The sequence below is a fragment of the Pyrgilauda ruficollis genome, unplaced genomic scaffold (assembly GCF_017590135.1).
Source record: "Pyrgilauda ruficollis isolate IOZ18807 unplaced genomic scaffold, ASM1759013v1 scaffold133, whole genome shotgun sequence".
Taxonomy (NCBI): domain Eukaryota; kingdom Metazoa; phylum Chordata; class Aves; order Passeriformes; family Passeridae; genus Pyrgilauda; species Pyrgilauda ruficollis.
This window is the reverse complement of record NW_024511766.1, coordinates 677829-701038: the sequence shown is the minus strand read 5'-3', so window position 1 is coordinate 701038 and position 23210 is coordinate 677829. Positions and strand designations below refer to the sequence as shown.

The 23210-nt window shown below is 51.2% G+C and overlaps 1 protein-coding gene across 5 annotated transcripts in view; it reads right to left on the bottom strand.

The window, feature by feature from the left end:
- FGF13 (fibroblast growth factor 13) overlaps positions 1-23210 on the bottom strand; it is a 196729-nt gene that overhangs the window by 79074 nt on the left and 94445 nt on the right. For all 5 annotated transcript variants that reach the window (XM_041459235.1, XM_041459231.1, XM_041459232.1 and 2 more), the window contains one exon: positions 7911-8078. In XM_041459235.1, coding sequence (XP_041315169.1) covers positions 7911-8076 — 166 coding nt within the window. In that variant the 5' untranslated portion in view covers positions 8077-8078. The remainder of the gene's footprint in view (positions 1-7910; positions 8079-23210) is intronic.

Below are 23210 nucleotides of genomic sequence, written 5' to 3'. Positions count from 1 at the left end.
GTTCATGTGCCTTGTAATCTCCAGGGTTTACCTACAGCTTTGTAATCTGTCTTTCAGAGAAAAAAGATCAATCTGTTTTCAAACGTGGCAGACAGAATCAAACACCAGGAGCAACACCCACAGACAGCTGTCAGTCCCTCCTGAGCACCACTGCTTGGCAGTACCCCTTTCTGTCCTGCAGGGCAAGGGCTGCCTTAAAGAAGTGCAAATATTTTGCACTGTCCCACAAAAGCTGGAGCTCCTTAAGCATGTAAGCAAAATCAAAGACGTTGTACACAGCAGGAAAATTCTGCAGAAAGACACCAGTGGGCAAAACCCTGAATATGGAACAGTCTGAGCAATGATTTTTCCCCAAGTACTCAGCTACTACTGAGAAAGCATCCAATAACTCGATGTAAGTGTTCCATGAAAATTCTGGCCTTTTGCAATCCTGGTGCTCACAGAAGTCTGGCTAAAGCTTCTGCAGTTTCTTCAGCTGTCAGGTCAGAACATTTGAAAGAGAACAAGCAGCAGAGACACAGGTACTACCACCAGAAGGTAACTGCATGTGCAGCCAGAAGAACAGCAATGCACCTTCCTGCAGTGTGCTCAGTGCAGGCTGGAAGGAAAATGCTTTGCTCAGAAAGCATCCCCAGCCCTTGGAGAGCAGGATCCAGAGCAAGGAGGGTAGCACACCTTGAGGGAGCTCAGGGAGAGCAGGCTGAGCTCCTCTGGGGCAGGAGGAGCCTGCCTGACCTGGGGAATTTGCTGCTCATTTCTGTGCCCTCAGGGCAGCAGCTGCTGCAGGCTCAGACTGCTGATGGGATGAAGAGCAGAAACCCGAGTTAGGTGTGGGCTGAGCTAAGCCTGGAACGGGAAACCACAGACAATTACCTGTCTGAGCTAATCACCCCTGAGGAGAGCAATTCCATGCATGGGCAGGGCATCTCTGCTCCCCCTGCAGACCTGCCTTGGTCCTCCTGTACCTGACTGCCCTGGGCAAGGAAACAACTCTCCAGCAACAGCTGGGAGGTTTAACTGCTCCTGGTTTGCAGACTCAGCCTAACCTAGGCACCAGGGAGGATCTGTCATGGTCCCAGCCCAAAGGCACTCCGTGGCTGGATGCTGCAGACACGACCACTGAAAAAGTCTGTGCAGTAATTATGATGGGACAAAGAAAAACCTTCATTGTTAATAAAGAACTACATCTCCTGATTTAAAATGAGGACAGGCTGAAGAACGAAGTCTGGTGCTTTCTCAGGAGAGTCATGGGATGGAAAAGCAGCAAGACAAAGGCCTTTCTCCATCCAAGGAACACTCTTTGAAGATCTCAGAGTCCTTTAAAGATGAGACGAGAAAAGAATATCAGGGTGACTCATTTGGTCTAAATGTCCTACTTCAGCTATGCTGAGTGCCAGATACTGTCTCCATAGTGAGTATTTACTTTGAGATTAGAACAAAATAGTAAAAGGCACAGATAAAAGACCTCTCTCCAAGGGTACACAGGTAAGGTAAGAGAGCATTTCTTTTTGGGTTGCCATGACCTGTTCAGGTGTAAGGCCAGGTCCAGTTTGAGAATTAAAAATCATCATCTTGAAATAAAGGTTCTACTACTGCTCCTAATGCCATTACTCACTCAGACTCCTTCGATGTGACAGAGTACAAATTTGGCTAACAATGCACTACTCACAGCTGCACCTTTGAATTCACCACCAGGAAAACCCAGTTCAATAACCCACTTCATCATTAGCTACCTTTATTATTGACATTTCACCTTCATTTCCTCCAGCCCCACCATTCTTAGCTCTGAGTCTGGCACACAGAGCAAGGTCTGCAGGCTATTTCCTGCACTGAGATGATGAGTGCACACAGAGAGAAGGACCCAGACCCTCCCAAAGGTAACAGGTAAGTACCTAGAGCTCAGCTGATTCAGTAGGCAGTGTTACTGCTACTCCTCCTGATGAGATGGCCTTCTGAAATTCTGAAATGTGCTCAGGTCAGGAGCACAGGGCCATCCCAGAGGGAGCTCCAGCCAGAGGCTCCAGGGGTGAGCACTGAAGCAGGGGCTCGGGGGGAACTGGGGCTCAGGGAGCCCAGCACAGCTGCTGCCCCTGTCCCTGCTGCCCCTGTCCCTGCTGCCCTGTCCCTGCTGTCCCTGTCCCTTCTGCCCCTATCCCTGCTCTCCCTGTCCCTGCTGCCCCTGTCCCTGGATTTGCACTGGCTGAGCCCAAACCTGAGTCAGGCCCAGGCTGTGCTCAGGTAAGCTCATTAAATACCTCCCAACCCCTGTGACTGCTGGGAGCACTCGTGTTTAAAGTTAATCTCGTGCTTAAAGGCTCTGGAGGATGAGGGCAGGAGGGCTCAGCAGGCACAGGACTGAGCTGCTCTGCGGGATGCACTGAGCTCCTGCAGCAGCAGCCACCCCTGCCTCCTGCAGCAGGAGCTGGACAGTCCCCACCCAGGTCACAGAGGTTTCTCTTTGGGGGAAAAGCCATTACACTGGTGCAGCTTCAGAGCTTTGCCTTTTGGCCCCTGTCCCTCCCTTCAGACCATCCTTCACTGCAGGCAGGTCCCACAGGTGGACCCAGACAGGCAGGACTGAGGAGTTTGCTTTCATTTAGCACTGCAGAAGGCTTAGGCATTGCTCAGCTGCTTGCTGCAGTGCCAGAACCTGGGGACAAGGAGAGGGGAAAGCTCCAGAGCAGGACCTGAGAGGTGCAGGAAGAAGCAGAACCAAGAACGAGGTTTGGCTGAGGGAAAGCCAACAAGGAAGGCATGGAGGGCTGCAGGACACAGGACAGCCTGCCTTCCCTGGGAGAGCAGCTCCAGCACAGACTGAAAGGGTTAAACGGCAAGAGTTTGCCTGAGCAAACTCAGGCTTTGCTTTCAGCCGCTCTGCAGTGAGGAGACACAGGAACAGCACTTCTGAAATTCTGAAATGTGCTCAGGTCAGGAGCACAGGGCCATCCCGGAGGGAGCTCCAGCCAGAAGCTCCAGGGATGAGCACTGAAGCAGGAGCTCGGGGGGAACTGGGGCTCAGGGAGCCCAGCACAGCTGCTGCCCCTGTCCCTGCTCTCCCTGTCCCCGCTGCCCCTGTCCCTGCTCTCCCTGTCCCCGCTGCCCCTGTCCCTGCTCTCCCTGTCCCCGCTGCCCCTGTCCCTGCTCTCCCTGTCCCCGCTGCCCCTGTCCCTGCTCTCCCTGTCCCCGCTGCCCCTGTCCCTGCTCTCCCTGTCCCCGCTGCCCCTGTCCCTGCTCTCCCTGTCCCCGCTGCCCCTGTCCCTTCTCTCCCTGTCCCTGCTGCCCCTGTCCTGCCCGCTGTGCCAGCTCCATGGCTCATCTGTCACTCCTCACTGGAACACAAAGTCATTTTTAGTTCTGGACAACATGTAAAGTTCAAAAACCTCTCACAATTCTCTGATTTCAAACAGTTCTCCTCGCCCTTCTTCTTTCCCTTCCTCCTCTGAAATGCAGAAATGCACCTGCATTAACATAATGGCATGGGCCAGCAGGGCTAATAGGGCTGATCTGCTCTAGAAGAGAAGGATGTAACTGGAGTGCCAAGTGCCACTGCCCTCAGTGGTGACACCCGAAGGGACACTGTGTATTACAGCACAAAGGCTGCACATTCCTGCTGCTGGCACAAGTGCCAGGGCATGGGAGCAGGGGGACAGGCAGCCTGCACACCATGTGCTTCAGCATCCTCCCTGTGCCTCTGCTGCTGCTAGGGATGAAGATAACAAGCCATTGTCAAGGGCAACCACGGAGCTGCTTGTTCCACATTAGCATCCTTAACATTTTCTATCTAATCAGATTTCCTGTTGGTTGAGGGAAGCTGCCTTTCCTCGTTACCAGCTGCTATCCCAGACTTCCCTCTCCCCGTTCCCAGTACGTATTTTGCCATGCTTGTCTGCTTTTCTGTGTAAAAAGGTTATGTATGCCTGGAGGGAGACTAAATGTTACCAAAAAAAAAAAACCAAAAAAAAAGAAAAAACCCACATGAAAACAGAACTATGGGCGAGTGTCCAAGACTCCTGACTGTGTGACTGTGACTAACCAATGGGTGTTTTTAAAAAACATTTCTCTCATTTTATTCCCTTCCCTGGATGTAATAATACAACTCAAATTAGTTTTCCAGGAGCTGACTCCTTTTTATGTAACCATGTTTTATACAGAAAGCAGCAGCAGCTTATGTTTAAACTATTTAAGAGAACAAATAGCTGCAAAATGTACTTCAGATAGCCCTTCTCCTGCTAGCAGCGTCTTCCTGCTTGAGGGAAGCTACAAAAACACTCTGTATTCTGCTGCTGCAGCGTGGATGCAATCGTAAACAATGCCCAATGCCCAGAGGAGCAGCATCCAGGTAAGGATGTCAGCTCTGCTTGTTTTACGGCCTTTCAGAGACCCAGGACGTGCAAGCTGTGCGATGGCTCTGGCAGGACAAGCAGCAGCCCAGCTCTTGCCCAGCCCCAGGGCACAGGGAGGGCAGCACCCCACTGAGCTGGCAGCATCCCTGCTGGCACGGGCTCAGCTGGGCACCCCCACACGGGGGGCTCTCACCGTTGTGACCCCCATCTCGTCTCCCCCCTCCCACTCCACCACTGGCTGCAGTCACTGGGCCAAGGCTTCCTCTGTGTCCTCAGGCTGGAACCTGCACTGCCCTGCTTTCCTCAGGGGCACACGGTGTGGTGAACAGAGATGATGCTGCAAGGAGGTGTGGGAGAAGAACAGGAAACCAGGGCAGATCAGTTCAGGTACATGGATCTCATTTCTCATTCCCACTTTAGCTTTAGAAGCAGGCCCAAGGTGAGAAGTGATGAGCACCAGGCTCAGAGCAGCGTGACGTGGCGTTCAAGGCTCAGCAAACAGCAGAACCCTCCCCACACACCCCTGCCAAAGGCCTGGGAAATCCTTTACCTGGTGCCATCCTACCTGCCTAGGGAGTCTGAATCCTGGAGGGATAAACGAGGCTCCCCAGGCACTACCCCTGTATGGAAGTGGTTAAAAAGTGCAGAGAGATCCACCAGCTAAACAAGAGAGCTGCGAACTCAGAAACATGCAGGCTTTACTCTGTGCTCCCATGCCATTATTCAGCAGATTAAAAAGGTGCATTTTTGTACTCTGCAGAGTCTTCCAAGCCTGCAATTTTCCATAAAACTTCCATGATGACATTTCACTTGGAGAACTTTGCTACCAGCTTCCTAGCTGTCATACTTTCCAGTACCTTCAAAAATGTGTAATTTATGTCACAGTAACAAGTTTAAACATTCTTTTTCCTTTATCCTAACAGCACAACAGAGCTGTTAACTGCTGGGCTCACACTGGATGGGATTTCTGCTACGATTTGCTTCAGCCACTCCATTAACTTCGCTGGACTGTGGCAGGGTTTGCATGGACAGCACAGTTCAGATCACCTCACAATCAAAATGTTTCCAGCTTCATGCCAACAAACCACTGAGGATGGCACACATCAGTCTTTCAGCGGGTCTAATACCACTTTCCAAGCAATTCACACATTCTGAAGAAAAAGATAAATGCAGCCCAGGCAACCTGAGCTACAGGAGAGGCTAAAAGGATTCCTGGTCAGATGTTCTCCCTCCTGTGCCAAAGACAACATCTGCCAGAGAAACACACAGGAATCACACACCAACAAAGGCTGCCCCCCTGAACTCCACCCCCAGGTGTCACAGGACAAGCCAAGGTGGCCACGGCTGGGAAGGCACTGCTGGAGGAGAGCAGGGACAAGGAGAGACATTCAGCCCTGGGCACGGCAATGGAAGGTGGCAAGCCTTCCTCTCAGAGCCAAACCTTTTCCCTGGGAGTGAACACCAGTGCCCTGTGCCATGGAGGAGATGTTTTCCCTGGGAATGAACACCAGTGCCCTGTGCCACGGAGATGTTTTCCCTGGGAATGAACACCAATGTCCAGAGCCATGGAGGAGATGTTTTCCCTGGGAATGAACACCAATGCCACATGCCATGGAGGAGATATTTTCCCTGGGAATGAACCAGTGCCCTGTGCCATGGAGAAGATGTTTTCCCTGGGAATGAACCAGTGCCCTGTGCCATGGAGGAGGGGGTGACACAGCTGCTGCTGGAGCAGACACTGGAGGTTGATGGAGAACCCAAGAAGAGCAGCTCTTGGCTTGCAGGGAACACCACGGCCACACTGATGCTCCCAGGTCTTCCCTCAGAGCCTGCACTGTGCCAGCCTTTCCCACAGGTCCCAAATTCCCCAACACTGAACCAAACCATGTCCCACGGAGACTCTGGAGAGAAAAGGCCCAGCACGGCTCTGCTCTCCTTGCTCCTCTTGGACAGCCTCTGGGGAGTGAACTGGTGATTTATTTATGAAACACCAGCCCAGCCAAGGGCAGTGCTCTGCAGGACTCCAGCTCCCAGGGCAGGCTGCAGTGGAACAAGCCCAGGCTTCTGCTGGGGTTTCAGAGCAGCACACGCAGCAGCCAGGCACAGCTGCCAGGGATGGAGCTGCGTGCCCAGCTGCCTTTCGTGGCTGGGGGATCGTCCTGCCCACCGAGTGCCACTGCTGAGCACTGCGGAGCTCAGCTGCCACCATCTTCCCAGAGCAGCTTGCCAGGAACAGCTCTGGGCTCCGAATTTACTCATGAGCAACACAAACCCTGACACAGGACAAGAAATCCACGACCTCTGCTGAGCCAGGAGAGCGCCACAGGACTCACCTGCCCTTCATCTTTACTGGGTCATGAAATCACAACTTCTGTCAAACCAGCCCCAGGACTGAGAGGACAACTGGGCTTTCTTCAAACCCCGACTTTAGCATTCAGTTACATCAGCACTGAAACAAGAAACTTCTCCCCAAGCCTCAAACCAGAATGTCTCAGAGTTAGTATTTCTGGTGAGATGATAAATGCTATTTTAATAAAATACTTTTATTTTAAAAGACACCAATCTCACAGAGGTGGTACAAAGAACATTCATGCAAAATTTGGAGAATGCAACAGAAGAAAGCAACTGACTGAAATATTTTGGGCTAACAGTGACAGCTCAGGAATGATGCCCATCATTACAGAGAGAATAATGCAAGTGATTTGTAAGAAGAACTCCAACCTGCTCACTCTGCCGTTCCTGCAGACTTGATTGTGGCAAAATCCAGCCCTGAATATTTCATCTTAAAACACTTCTACCAGCAGTAGCATTATTTGTCTTGGCAGATACTGGAGCTTATGCAAAAAGTACAAGGCTTACCACGTGGAATATGAAGCAGTAAGGCAAAACACATATGGAATAATAAGAGAAAGTATTAAAAAATAAAATTTAAAATAGCTTAATCTTAGGCACACTAGACAAACGAGATATACCTCATTGGCAATTTCACATCAGTAAACACAGCATGAGGAGAGACCATACCTTTGCTTCATCTGAAAAGGAAAACAATCTACTTTTTTTTTTTTTTTTTTTTTTTCTGCTGTGCATGCATTTCATTTCCCAAAATGCAACCAGGCGTGCATTCCACACAAACTCCATCCTGCTTCACCCAAGAACAGCTGCCATGAGCATTCTCTAGCACTGTGCAGAAGCCTTATGGGGTGCAAGGTGCTGGGGACAAGCCGACCCTGGCTCTGGCGCCAGGCTCAGAGCAGAGTGCAGCTGCAGCAATTACTGCAAAGAACCGGCTGGGAATTGATGCCGTTGGAGCAGCAAGCAGCTTTTGGCAGCCAAAAAAAGGGCAGTGTGTAATGATGAGAGCTGAAACAAACAAAGTTTCTTGGAGGAAAGCAGCGTCAGTCCTGTCCCGGAACGCGCCCGGCGCGGTGTCCTGGGGAGCACCGGACACTGACAGGCAAGCAAAGGGACAGAGTGCAGGGCTCCCGCCCCCGCGCAGCCTGGGGACACACAGGGACACACAGGGACGAGGGACCAACGAACAGAACACGGACCCATAGCGCCACAAACCTTCCGGCTCTGTGTTCTCTTTGAGGTGCACTTGCTTCAGTGGGCAGCAGAAGATTTCGTGACACTTAGCACGAAAAGGGGACTCTTTTTTCTTTAATTCCGCAGATTGGATGGAATCTTGCCGTAACATAATGTACTCCTGAGTGCCAGGGGGAGCGTCATCCATAACTGTGGTCACCACATAACAAAATGAACTCAGGTTAGAGCCCCAGGAAAGCAATCCCACAATCAAATCAACTACAGAACGTCAGGGTGGGGAAAGACACAGGGGAAGAAAGGTTCATAGGAAGGAAAATAAACTTTAAAGTGTAAAGTATCTTAGTCATGGCAGGAGAAGGGTGGGAAAAAACATTTTATAAACAATGCCCATAAACCTCAGCACTCCATCCCGTTACATGCAGCTCTGACAAACAGTAAATAACCCCCGCTCTGAGAGAAGCACAGCTCCTCCTGCATCTGCTCTATCCTCCCCAGCACCCCTACCCATCCTGCACGCAGACTCGGAAAGAGCAAACCAAACTCTGCTTTTTGGCCTGGCCACAGGCAATGTCTGCACCACATCAGGGAAAAACCCTCCCCACCTGCAGGTACTGATCCCAGGGCCTTTAGCAGGACATGGAATCACACCCGTTCCTCAGAGCAGGGATACCCCAGAGCCACTGGACATGGAATCCCAGAGCCTTTATCAGGACATGGAATCACACCCGTTCCTCAGAGCAGGGATACCCCAGAGCCACTGGACATGGAATCACACCCGTTCCTCGGAGCAGGGACAACCCAGAGCCACTGCACTCCACCACCGTTTTCAACAGATACAAGTGCAGATGTACAAAGAGAAAGCACATTAATCCTTCTGATGGTTTTCTTGTAAAACAGCAAGTAGTTTTTAAAGTTGATCTTATAAATCAATACTGCCATTAATAACATAAAGGACACGCAGTCTGAAACGTTTCTGAATGGGGTCAGACTATTAAATGGCAGAGAGATAAAATACATAGCATAAAGAAAGTTCCAGCTACCTCAAAGTATTACATTACCAGAATGAATTTAAATGCTTTTCCACTATCTAAAAAAATGAAGCCTTAATAACACAGATAGTGAGATTCCTCAGCTCACAGCTTTAGGCACATCATCTCACATGAACAAAAATTAGCTGCTTTTTCACAGGACAGCTTCCAGCCACCAACTGTTATTTATAGTGTAACACAGAGATATAAAACCATACCCAAAACCAAACTTGGATTCCCCAACCCTATGTGAAAAAAACAAAAATTAAAAAAAAAAAAACCAAGAATTTCAGTAATTCCGAAAAATAACTACTGACAGGCTAGTCTAAAACATGCACTGCCATGCACTAGGTAAGTTTATTTGGTTCTCAAACTGATGGCCATTGATTCTAACAATTTAACTGCTCCCTAAATATCGGCCAACACATGGACATCTTAAAAACCACCAGATTTAAACACGGACCCCCTCAAACAAACATTCCCCCATTGCATTCTCAGGCATTGGATTTTTTTCTCTGGCAGGAGTCATAGCTGGGGGATAAATTCAAACTGACGGTTGTTCTGCTCACAGCGGGCAGTCACCTTCTCTGCATACCTGCATACTCTCAGAGAAAGTGATAAATAACCACTACAGAGCTTTAAATAAACGAATCCTTTTTCCTTCCCCTACAATTTGATGGAGACCAAACCCACAGCAACTGAGAGGAGCTTGCTTAGCAGCGAGTGTAAAATAACTGCAGTGACTATTATGTTTCCTAATCAAAACATTCAGCTTGCTAAATATCACCCTGTAGCACATTCTTCAGCTCAAATAAAATAGTAATAATTACATTAATAAAAACTTGCTGTCAACAAGCCACTAGGAAAAAGATTTCTTCTTCCTGTAAGCTTTACTGAGAGAAAGCAATCTTTAGGATGGCTGCTGGCACCAGGATGTTTTTCCAGATAAATTCAAACATGTTTACTTTATATAAACACACCAGCTAAACAGTCTGCTGGTTTGTGTCTTTCTTTTATGTCCAACTGCATTTCAGTCCCATCCAGAATTGCCAGAAACCATAACATCAACCCTGTCCATAGGCCTTGGCTCGGGTTCCCACTGCATTATCTTTGATGTAATTCAGAGTTTAATAAAGCTGGAAGGAAATATCTTTCCCCCTGGTTTTACACAGAGAGGCTTCTGCTCTGCTAGCTCCAGGCTACAGCAACCACAGGGTAAATAAAAAATAAAATCCAGGCAAAACACATTCTCCTGCTCCTGTTGGACCATTGTTCTTGTATGTATGACACAATTTAAACAAAAAAAAAAATCATACTTCCATGGATCCATTCACTCCTGAATGAACCTTTCGGGTCATTACCTGAAACATGAATTTTCCTCAGTTCCCTACCTTCACAGTCTGCTCAGTTTTACACGTTGTGAGCCCCAGGACGCTTACACTTGCAATAAATTCGTTTTTCTGCCATTGTGGAAGGACTGGAGTCGTGACTCCACACACAAGGTCTCCAAGCCACAGAGAGCATCAGAGCACCCCTGGGACCCCGCACCCACAAAGTGAAAAAATCCCTTCTCCTTGGCACAGGGCAGGAAAAACCCACTCCCCCAGTGTGACTTTGTGGAATAATGAGAGCAGCAGCCAATGCCCCCCCACTGCCACCCCCCAGGGTCACTCACCCAGTGTCACTGTCACCTCCCCAGTGTCACCTCCCCAGTGTCCCCTCCCCTGGTGTCACTGTCACCCCCCAGTGTCACCTCCCCAGTGTCACCTCCCCAGGGTCACCCCTAGTGTCACTGTCACCTCCCCAGTGCCACTGTCACCCCCCATTGTCACCCCCCCAGTGTCATTGTCAGTCACCCCCCCAGTGTCAGCCAGCCCCCCAGTGTCACTCCCCAGTGTCACTGTCACCCCCCCAGTGTCACTGTCACCCCTCACTGTCACCTCCCCACTGTCACTCCCCCAGTGTCACTGTCACCTCCCCGGTGTCACCCCTCCAGTGTCACCTCCCCAGTGTCACTGTCACCACCCATTGTCACCCCCCCAGTGTCAGTCAGCCAGCCCCCCAGTGTCACTCCCCAGTGTCACTGTCACCTCCCCGGTGTCACCCCCCTGGTGCCACTGTCACCCCCCTGGTGCCACTGTCACCCCCGGTGTCACCCCCGGGCCCAGAGCAGCGATGCTCCCTGAGCCCCTCCCTCGCCCGCCCAGAGGAACGAAGCTCACAGATGAGGTTACCCGGGCCCTGGGGCTGTTTGCAGCTATGCAGGAATTATTCTTTTTCTCCTTTTAGGGCAAAACATCAGGCTATCAAGTTGCTTGCAGCTCCTTACAGGAACAAGTCTAAAAAAAACCCTCTCTAAAATAACTTGCTCCAAGTGACTGCCTGTAGGACAGGGCAGGGCAGGGAGGTGGGTACTTTGCTGTAATAACGTTTTCCTAGCTGACACAGCTGATGAAAACCTCTCAGGTCTATGGGCAGTAAAAATTCTCTTTGCTTCTTTTCATCACTGCTTTGTTTCCCTCCTAACTTCTCCCAGTTAAAGGTGTGATTTTTTTTTTTGTCAGCCACCTGCACAACACAATAAACTCAGAGCACAACAATACTTGCAAGCTAATTGAAAAAAATTCTATTCTGGGGTTGTGAAACACTCAGAACCTCTTAATGACAACACAGTCTATCCAAACCATTTCACATTAAGCTTTGCCAAATCTTGATGAAGTATTCTTACCAAACAGCCCTGGCACTTCTGCATCACCCAGAAATCTTATTTTCAGCTTGCAGCTGTGTGCTCCCAACTTTGAGGTCTGGTTGACTCTGACTTGCAGTTTTCACAATGAACACAGATATTACAGGAAGCACAAGCAGCCAATTCTCTAATTTTTATTCACAGCAAGCCATTTCTGGAGTCCCTCATTTTGCACCACTCCTTCCTCCCCAACACACCCCCAAACCCAGGCACCACACCAGCTTATTTCAAACTGGAAGAAACAAACCAGCAAAAATACCCTGTGAAAGACACAACTTTCTTTAGATGAGTTTTCACAATTAAAAGTAGGCTCAAAATGAGCTCTCATGACGTCTGGAAGCTGCTGCTGGATGGGGTTTGTGACAGTGAGGGCTGCCAGGGACAGCCCAGCTCCTTCACTCTCCCGGGGAACGGCGCCTGCTCTTTGTTCTCAAACCCGTCCTATAAATTTCCTCAATGGCAGCTGCTTCCTGGGCTTGTTCTGACCTGCTGCTAAAGGACAGCTTCACGGCATGCATGAACAGAACATCACTTTGGGATGGGCAGTACCTGTCTGCAGGAACTCAGACACTCAGGGAAGCAGACCCCCTGCCCAGTAAGGGGCTCTCAGTGTTGAACTAATGAGTTCCCAAACTGCTGCTCTCCACCAGACTGCAGCCACCATCCGAACCTGAGGCTTTAGGGGTTCAGCAGTACATGGCTCTGAGTCTGTGGGAAAGGGAGGGTAACTCCTACTCACGGCACAAATATCACAGCAACATTTAAATTCATCACTGATTCCAAGGAATGCTCCCGTGGCAAGGGCAGGGTCCCAGCTGCTGCTGTGTGAGGCAGAGTGACAGACACCCGACAGGCAGCCTGGAGCCCAGCACTTTCCATCCCACACCGACCCCGGGTGTGCCCCGCAGCACCCAGGGGAGCCCAGGGCTGCAGCACCCTCGGGACTGCTGCCAGCTCCTGAACCTGCCTGCGGCTCCTTCCTTCCAGCAAACAGAGCCCCCCGTGCACAGCCTGCACCGAGAGCCATGTCCCTGTCCTGAGCCCTGCGCCGGGCCAAGCCCCGAGCACGAGGGTCACCATGGAGGGTCACCAGGGAGGGTCACCAGGGAGGGTCACCAGGGAGGGTCACCATGGAGGGTCACCATGGCAGGGTCACCATGGCAGGGTCACCAGGGAGGGTCACCAGCACTGCAGTGTCACCATGCAGGGTCACCATGGAGGGTCACCATGGAGGGTCACCATGGCAGGGTCACCATGGAGGGTCACCACGGCAGGGTCACCATGGCCTGTGCAAGGTCACCATGGCCCAGCAGTGCAGGGTCACCATGTCCCGTCCAGGGTCACCATGGCCTGCCCAGGGTCACCATGGCCCACACAGGGTCACCATGGCCCACGCAGGGTCACCATGGCCCACGCAGGGTCACCATGGCCCACGCAGGGTCACCATGGCCTGTCCAGGGTCACCATGGCCTGTCCAGGGTCACCATGGCCCACGCAGGGTCACCATGGCCCGTGCAGGGTCACCATGGCCCGTGCAGGGTCAGCACCCAGTGCCACCCCTGCACCCCCAGTGCACAAGCCCCTCTGCAGCTCCCCACAGCCTCTCCCAGCAAGAGCTGCTGCTGCTCCCGGGGATCACTCACAGCTCCTGCACTGTCCCTGCTGAGACACTCGGTGAAAGCCTCACTGGAGAACCAGGAACCAAGTGAGCCAAAATGATACGGCTGAAACCTACTTCAGGCAAAACGTTTCACTGCTGTTCTAATTCTCAAGGTTTGCACAGCTCCATCTTCATTCCCACATCAAAGAATTTCTCTGATGATTTAGACAGTGATTTATTTTTTGATTTGAAACTACTTTCCATTGTGAATTATCTTTATATTTCAAATAAGTGACTGCCTTGTGATCAAAACTGAAAGCTAACAGCTCTTTCCACCATGTTTCCTCCAACATATGTAGACATTTCTTAACCTTTCGATCTGCTGAAAAATTCTGCAATATGCTCTCTTTGGGTCAACACATAGAATAACTTTTTTCAGATCTTCCAAAAATATTTGCACAGAACACTCCCCCTTGACCTAAAAGAGTAATTGGATTAACTGCCAGCAGTAATAGGCTGTTATCCTCTGAAAAGACTAGCCCAGATAAGGCTGCATTTAGATCCTTGTGGATAACGAAGACAAAGGCATACGACATCAAAACTTTGTTGCTAAATGCTGCTCAGAATGCATCTCCTGTTTCCCTGTGGAAGTGGCAGCAGGATTTTGCAGAGAGCCTCATCTCCCAGCTGTGGCAGGCAGCCTGTGCCACCAGCCTGTGCCACCAGCCTGTGCCATGCTGAGCTCTGCCCTGGCTGCAGCTGAAGCCCCCCGTGCCCCCGGGCAGGGACAGGGCTGAAGGGGCACCCTGCAAACTGCACCCCTCGCAGGGACCTGCTCCTGACTGCAGAAGGTTCTGTCCTGTGCAGCCCACGCTGACATTCACCGGGATTTGCTGACGGGGCAGGTGGCAGCAATGCAGCTGCAGCAACAAATGCAAGGGTTAAAGGATGGGAGCACAGGGAGTGCTCTGCTCCAGGGAACACAAAGGGAAGAAGCAGGAAGAGCCAGCACATCAGGGCCCTGCCCAGGGCTGGGTCACCAGCAGAATGCTGCTTCCGTGGAGGTTTGGGCTGGAATTAGGAAACTCCTTCAACAGAAGGGCTGCTGGGCAGTGCCACCAGCTGCCAGTGCCACGTGGATGTGAAGCACAGATGTGGCTCCTGGGACACGCTCCAGTGGTGACAGGAGCTGTGCTGGGTGCCCAGCTGTGAGCAGGGCTGGGAAATGGCCAGGCTCCATGGTCTGAGCCTCCTCCTCCTCCCTGAGCAGCTGTGGGACTGGGAGAGCTGCGGGCAGGGCTGTCACCTCCTGCACCAGAGCAGAGGGACAGCCCCATTCCCTGCTCACCTGGGCTGAGGAACAGCCCCAGCCTGCTAAGGACCAGCCCATGGGTCAGACCCAGCACCTCTCCCTTCCCGGCACCAGCAGCTGGGGTTTGCAGTGCCACAGTGCCCACTCTCATCTGAGCTCTGCAGCTCGGCTCACTGCTCTGCTGTGCTTGCCCCGGCACGAAGGAATGAATAAATGACTGAAGGAATGAACAAATGAATGAAGGAATGAAGGCATGAATAGATGAATGAAGGAATGAATGAATAAATGAATAAAGGAAGGAATGAAGGAATGAAGGAATAAATGAAGGAATGAATAAATGAATGAAGGAATGAATAAATGAAGGAATGAATGAAGGAATGAATAAAGGAATGAATAAAGGAATGAATGAAGGAATGAATGAAGGAATAAATGAAGGAATAAAGGAATGAAGGAATGCATAAATGAGTGAAGGAATGAATGAAGGAATGAACGAACATTTCTTCTCGGCCCGTTCCGAGTGCTCTCCTGCTTTTCCCATCTGCTAAAACAAATGCAAGCTGGCTGCTTTCCAAACAGCTGGGCTGGGGCATGCAGCACAGCAGACAAGACAGTAGCTCACAGGGTGCTACTCCTGTTTGTGGAGTGTGTGTTTGGGGGGCACGGGGGGCACTGGAGCACCCCAGTGGAACTGGGACCCTGCACGGCAGCTGGGCTGGCTCAAGGGAGGGCAGGGGACAGCAGGAGCTGCCTGGCAGCTGCAGAAGACAAACACCCAAACTGCACAGCCACCTCGGATGTGGCCCTTAGGATGAAGCCACTCCAGCTGCTGGAGCAGACGTTTCTCCTGCTGCTCCAAGAACACAGGACAGGAGCACGGAACACAGGAGGAGCCACTCCAGATGGAAATGTGAGCCCCACTCACCCCTGTCGACCACAAACCCCACTCTGACCAGCTCACAGTGAATTTAAAAATCGCTGTGACAAACTGTGTGACAACAGTGAACTTATGTTCTTCCCTGACAAATTCTGGGAGAAAAAGCAAGGAATGTCACTGTTTGTAAGAGAATATCCTGGAAGCGTGGTGAGAACCAGGCATGCAGAGGAGAAGGTGCCAGGAGACCTGCTAGAAAGGTCTGAGATGAGTGGGAAGCTAGCAGTTTTTGAGAGCTTTGGGCAGCTTTAGTTTGCTGCTTATGAAATATTAGAAAACTCTTGCGTATCATAACCTTAATGAGAATTTAATTATTAATGTAGCCTTATTCAGAGCTAGGAGAATAGTTTCAAATTATAAGGGAAGTAGAGAGAAGTGCCTTTTTTCTTCCTATTTATGGAGCATTATTGTCAACAGCTGGGCTACAAAAAGAGACAAACTTCCCTAGCGTTGGGAAGAAAAAAACAACAAAACAACAAAAACACAAAGAAAGAACTGAGAAAGATCAGAATCCTCTAGGAAAAGCAAAACAAGGAAAAGCAGCCTAAAAATGGCAAGAAAATCATCAAAGAATAGACTGCATCCCTCCTGGAAGCGTGGAAGGATGAGCCCTGCCTCTGGGGAGCAGGAGATGAGCACAGCCTGGCAGTCTGCTCAGACACTGGCACTGAAAGCTGCAGCTCCTGGGCATTTCTCTTGCAAGAAGCAGACAAGAACAGAAGCACCATTCACAAAGGGACAGGTGACACCTCCCAATTATTTGCCCCATTTACTGAGGATTAACAAAAGGAAGGAGGCAAGAAATCGAGTGTTTTAAAATTCACACTCATTACAGAAAGAGCTGTTCAGAGAAATGGCCTCAGAGGAAATTTTTCAAAGCGAAGGACAGAGAACTCATCAGCAGAAGCCAAAAGCCTGGGTGTGCCATGCAGAGGTGCAGAGAGGGTTCTCACAGCCCCTGGAAGCAGCAGAACCCTGGACCCTGCTGTGCCTCAGCAGCCCACCCAAAGGGGCAAAGAGCTCTGACCAGGGCTATGCACACAGAGGCTGAACAGCAGAGAAGTCCTTTCAGAAAAAAAATGTACAATTTAACCTGCAATTAACATTACTCTTCATTTTAAGGTTGGAATTATTTTAAACAGGTTAAAGATTAGGCTTATGCAGATAGGGTCCCTATATACAAACACATGTACACAAACCAGTTCAACTGTAAAACAGTCAAATGAAAGGCTGCAGTATTTTCTCACATTGTTTCCTCAGACTAAGCTTTGGTTAAGCTGAATTCCCACCACAGGTGATTTTGCACAAATCACTTGATGCACACCCCAAAAATTTACCCAGCAAGTTACACCATCTTGAAAAACACCACTCAGCTGTGTGCTCAGGGGAGTCATTCACTCAAGCAGGAGCAGCCTCTGCCTGCCCTACACTTCTGCTCCCGGAGTGCTGCCCACTGCAGCCCCTGCTGGAGCAGCCTTCCCCAGCCCAGCTGCCTACACTGACTGAACGAGCCACCCCCAACAATCTGACAGTCAGCCAGCTCTTTTCCCCCCATCTGGCCCATTACATCCACTCCAACAGCCATCGACTGAGGAACAACACCACAACACCCCATTCCCCCTTCCCTGAAATAAATGGACTGCATTTCAGAAGCCTGCATTTGACACAGTTTTAGAAACTGTACTTGAAGATGTTTTTCCCCTCTCTACACTTACCTAAAGCCTTTCAGACACTGCAGAAAGCCATGTGTAATTATGCCATCACTGTTCCTCAGTGCAGCTACAACACGCTGCACACACAGAGAAGGGTTTTGCTTTTCACCTTTCATCAATTTAACCAGCAACAAGACAAATTAGCAGAAGACTAAACAGCCTGTTTTCCTGTTACTGCCTGCCCTGATGATCACTTGTAGAGTCCAAGTAGATGTTCTGTATACTGAGCTCCTTCTCAGCTTCCCTACAACTTTTGTACGGTGCGTGGTACTCCCACACACTGCCCAGCATCTCTGCTCCGTGCTAGCAGCCTAAGCACACCACGATTACAATCATTTTCACACAGCACAGCTAAAATGGCATTACTCTTTTGCTGCAAGTGGTGGTTTCAGTTGGTTCAGACAGCTGCTGGGTCCCGTGCAGGCAGGGCAGAGGGGAGCAGCAGGTCAGCCCAGCGGGCAGGGCTGGCTCCTGGCTGAGCAGCCAGGGCACAGCACCTGGGCTGCCCGAGCAGGGAGGGCTCCCCTGCCCCCTGCACCTCCCCAGGCAGAAACGGCAGCAGAAACTGCAGCAGCCCTCGCCTCAGCGAGCACAGAGCCCCCAGCCCCTGCCCCTGCCGGGGGGATGTCCCGGCAGCCCCTGCCCAGCACAGGTGAGCAGCACCTGCAGGAGGGAGCAGCCCAGCCAGCCCAGTGCACACCCCGCTGGGGACACGGGCAGGCTGTGTCTCCTGTGCCCGCTGCTCTGCCACCCTGCCCAGCACTGGGCTCGGGTCACCGCGAGGTGCCCGGGCAGGGGGGGACTGGGGGACATGGGGGACCGGGGGACCAGGGGGACATGGGGGACATGGGGGACCAGGAGGACATGGGGGACATGGGGACCAGGAGGACATGGGGGACATGGGGACCAGGAGGACATGGGGGACATGGGGACCAGGAGGACATGGGGGACCAGGAGGACATGGGGGACATGGGGACCAGGAGGACATGGGGACCAGGAGGATATGGGGACCAGGAGGACATGGGGGACATGGGGACCAGGAGGATATGGGGACCAGGAGGACACGGGGACCGGGGGGACACGGGGACCGGGGGGACACGGGGAGCTGGCGCAGGTGCAGCTCAGAGCTTCTGACAGTGCTGCCTGTGGGCACGGAGATGGCTGTGCTCACACCTGGACCCCACGGTGCTGGCACCCTGATCCAAGAGGCACTTCAAGGCCATGGGTTTGTAGAAAAGAGTTAAAACGCAAGGCTGTGCTCAGTGAAAGCAGAAATAGCTCGGCTGGGTGACTCTGGCCCAGCACATCACTGGTCTGCCCACACAGCCCAGCCAAGGCCAGCGTGTTGGGCAGTCACTCCTGACTGACACGCTGCCACCGAGGGGAAGGACACAGTGACAAGGTCACGGTACAGAAATGGAATGCAGATCTTTTACAAACCAGCACACATTTCCACACAACTTGCCATGAAATTCAGGTGCTTGCACAGGTGACCTCCATGCCTGGGTGGCTGGCACCCTGGGAGCTGCACAGCCAGCACCCAGGGCCAGCCACGGCAGACACCTGGAGCCTGCCCCAGAGCTCCTGCTGCTACTCCAACGCGCTCACAAACACCCCAGATGCAATACACTGGTTGGAATTAACGCCTCCAGAAATCAAAAGGCGAAACGATCAAATGAGGCTGTTCTGTCAGAGCAGGAATAACAGGGGAGGTTATTGCCTTTGTGTATTTTTATACTACATTGCATAATATGCTCGCATTGATGTTCAGCACCGTAAATGACATAAAAAACAACCCAAGGCAGCAAGCACAGCAGAGCTCTAAGAAAAAAACCATCACATTTCACATTCCAGTGCATGAAGCGAATGCTGCAGTCCTCTAGCTTACAACAGTCTATCAAAGTTAGCGAAGACAAATGTGTGTCCTAGAAAAAAGACATTGTTTCAACACTGAGCTATAAATTAGCTTCTGGTTTTTAGGAGGTAGTAAGTGGTCCTTATTCTACTACAAGAAAAAGCCACTCTGTTCAAACTCAGGACATTGCATGCTGTATACTGTAGCTGGGGAGCTGACCTGGGATACCACACTTGCTTTTGTGCTGCTTTGAAATCATCCAGATCAGAGAAAAGTCCCTATTTTCTGTCATTACTGTATTTATGCCTACTGGGACTCTACATACCTCCAAAGAAATTAAACCATTTATTCTCAAAGTTGATTGAAAAACTTTAAAACATTGGAAGGACGCTGCTGCTGTAAATGTCTGAAACGTGTGGATTCACACCAACTCCAGTTAAACAAAAAAAAAAAAAAATCAAGAAAAGCTTCAGAGCAATTTGCAGCAGCTGAATATTTGGCCCAAACAACTGTAAAACAAGTGCTGGGTGCACAGGGCCTGTAACCCCTGGTTCCTGAGCCTGCACTGCTGGGGACAGCCCCAGTGTGCAATCCGTGCTCTCAGCACCACTTGCACCATTCCCCATCAGCAGAGCCAGAGTCCTTCCACTGCTCCTGTACACCACACAAGCACTCACAGTATTTTTAACACTAGCCCCCACAACCCCACTTGTGCCTGAAGTGACTGCAGGAAAACTACAAATGAATTTTTAACAGCTTCTCAAAGAATTCATTTAGGGAAGGAGGTCTTTGCAGGTTGCAAAGGAACCCACCTTTCCTCTTACCTTTAAATTTACTCATCTGTCACTTCCATTCTACCCATGCACTCCGCTCCTGAACTGAAACTCCAAAGAGCATTTAGTAAAATTCCGTTAGCATTTGAGTCTTTATCTATCAGTTTCACAAGAGATGCACAGCTGACAGAGCCCTGTGCTGGCTGTGGCACGCAGCTGCTGCCCCAGGCTATGGAGAGGGGTCCCAGCGCAGAGCCAGGTGTGCCAGCCCAGCCCCAGCAGCCCTACCTGTGTCCGTGCTCCGTGCCCAGCCCCAGCAGCCCTACCTGTGTCCGTGCTCCGTGCCCAGCCCCGAGCGAAGCCAGCAGCGCCTCTGAGCTGCTCTCTGTCCCGAGCTGTCCTGCAGATGTGGGATGGAGGCTGTCCCCACTGCATCCCCGGGCTGAGCACAGCCACCAGAGATGACTCACTGTCACTCACACACATTAAAGGATTCTCTGGCTGGGGTTGCTGCTGGAATTGTTGTGTCTCAGGGCTGAGGGCTGCCAGGGCTGGGCTCAGCCCTGCAGCCCTGCCAGCTCAGGCTGCTCGTGTCCTGGGGCTCACACCTTGCCCCTGCCCAGCAGAACTTTCCTCTCCCATCAGGTGAGACAACAGAAGGGAGCTTCCCTTGGCCATATCTGACATGTCAGCACTGAGGCTTCTCTCCAGGAATGCTTTGCATATCACATATTAATAGATTCTGACTAACAGCTTTAGCTTCACATCATGTCTAGACCAAGTGCCCTGCTGTGGGCAGTGGCCTGGAAGGGCACTTGGAACAGCTGTGGGTGAACATAGCATAAACTGTGCTGCTGACAGGTTGGATGCATCCTGTGCCTCACCCAGTTGTTCTCCAGGAGGTGACAATATGGCCATTTCACTGATGTTTTGGGCAGAAAGAGGCCAAAGCTCAGGCTGGCCAGAGAACCAGGAACAACCCATGCTGTCCCCAGGCTGCACATCGGGAGGAATTTCTTCCCTGGAAGGGTGGTGAGAACTGGAAGGGGATGCCCAGGCTGGTGATGGGGTCACTGTCCTTGGAGGTGCTCAAGAAGCAACTGGGCATGACACGCAGTGATCTGGGCCACCCACCAGGGTGGTGGTGGTGGGACTCCATCATCCTGGAGGTCCTTTCCAACCTCAATGACTCCATCACTGCAGGGGAAGCTGTGCCTGCCCCCGGATCCCTGCAGTGCCCAGGGCCAGGCTGGACAGGGCTGGGAGCAGCCTGGGAGAGGGGAAGCTGTCCCTGACACCCCAAGGGTGGGGCAAGGTGACCTTTAAGGTTTCTTTCAACCCAAACCACTCTGATTTTAGTGCACCACTCAATCAATACCCAGAAACAATGAAACAGTCAGAAGACTAGAGGGGAAGTAGACAGAAGTCCCACAGAAGATGCTGATGGCAAAATGTGCACAGGCTCTCTGCAGAGTCCAGGGGTGCTCAGCAGTGTCACCCCCACGCTGGCTGCACTCTGACCACACAGCTGCACCCAAAGTGAGCACAAGTGCTTCACAGCACAGCATCCCTGCGGAAAAGTGACAGCACAGAAGCACCACGGCTGCAAAGCCACGGAAAACTGATGCTGGGAGCAGAGAATAGGTGGTGAAGTGCTTACAGCCCACCAGAGAGCCTCCAGCGGAGTTTGCCTGCCCCTGGCTGGTACCTGCGAGGTGAACCTGCACCTCGATGTGCATCTGCAGCACTGCCTCCTTCACTGCTCCTGCACTGAGAGCATTTCACCCCCCTCAGTGCCTTCACTATGCTCCAGCACGCCGTGCTGCCAGTACAGCTTTAAATATTTACTTGACATTATCTTGCATCTGGCAAATGTATTCTGATACTCCCCAACAAGTCCCATGCAGGATTAAGTTCTCCACTGGTCTTTGCACAGAAACTGATCCCATTTTATTTCACCACTGCAATTCTCTCCAAATCAGGTCTGTAAAGTCCAAGAAGTTTTCCAACAATTCTGTTAAGACAGGTGAGATTTGCAGGCACCAGACTAATTTCTAATTTACAGCAGTTTAGACTTTTCCTGCCTCCACTGGGCTGCTCAGACCCACACAAAGACTGCCTGCTACTGTTAGTGCTGCCAATCCCTGGGCACCTTCTCCCTTTATTCTCTTATTGTTAATTAACTATTTGTTGGTGCAAATTCCTATATTTCAGGTAACGTGCTGTTGTCACAATAGCCCTGTAAGTGAATTATTATAACTATAATGCATTCATAAATAACACATTAAAGCTTAAAATACATATTTTTTTACAGCTGCTGCAATCCAGTTGGCCTACATGTAATAGAAATTGTGCACCCATGAAATTAAACTGAGTAAAAAAACTAGTTTTCAAAGGCTTAGTTCTCTGAAAAAGTTATTGCCTCTAATTCTTTTTGGTCAAATGCTATTTTCTTTCCGATGCTAAATTAGAATACTAAAATAAATAATAATGACAGCCTCTGGGTAGGGAACTGAAGTAATGAACAACCAAATTCACTGAAGGCTAGGCAATGGGGGGTGGGAAGGAGGGAGCAGAAAAACAAACACAGCAATATTTTCTGATGAACCTGTGGCAGGATAACAGCACACTGTCCAGTGAAGCACCCCAGAGCCAACTTCTGCAAGAACTGGCCTGTGGCACTCCCAGGCTGGTTCATGGGCCTTCACTGACTGCCACGGCCACGGCAGTGCCCCGCTGTGCCCTGTGCCTTGGCACAGGTGTGCCCTGGCACAGGTGTGCCCTGGCAGGTGGCACAGCCAAGCCCTTCCTGCTGCAGAGCACCCCCAGCCCTGGCACGGGAGCAACGGGACAAAGCAAACCCAAAAAAACCCAGCCCCATCCCAGGGACAAACCAAAATAACCCAGCCCTAGCTCATCCTGGGGACAAAGCAAACCCAAACCTGCCCTGCTTCATCCTGGGGACAAACCCAACCCAGCCCTTGGCTCATCGCAGGGACAAACCAAACCCAACCCAGCCCTGGCTCATCCCAGGCTTTGGCTGGGTCTGCACAGCCCCAGGAGAGCAGCAGGACCTCACTCTGATCTCAGAGCCCCTGCAAGGAGTCCTGTCTCTCACAAAAGGACCAGCTGACCAGCACAAAGGGCTGCACAACCTCCCCCTGCAGGGACTCAACACAGATGCTCCGGCACAAAGTCAAGGGAACATTCTGGGTACTTCTGTCACCTTGCTGTGCCCCTGAGGCTGGCACTGCAGGCAGGCTGCTGTGCCCACACTCCTGCAGCACTGCACAAAACTGCACTACAGGTGCAACTTCTCCCATTTATTTCCCATGAAGACACCCAGCCAACAACAGAACGGGCA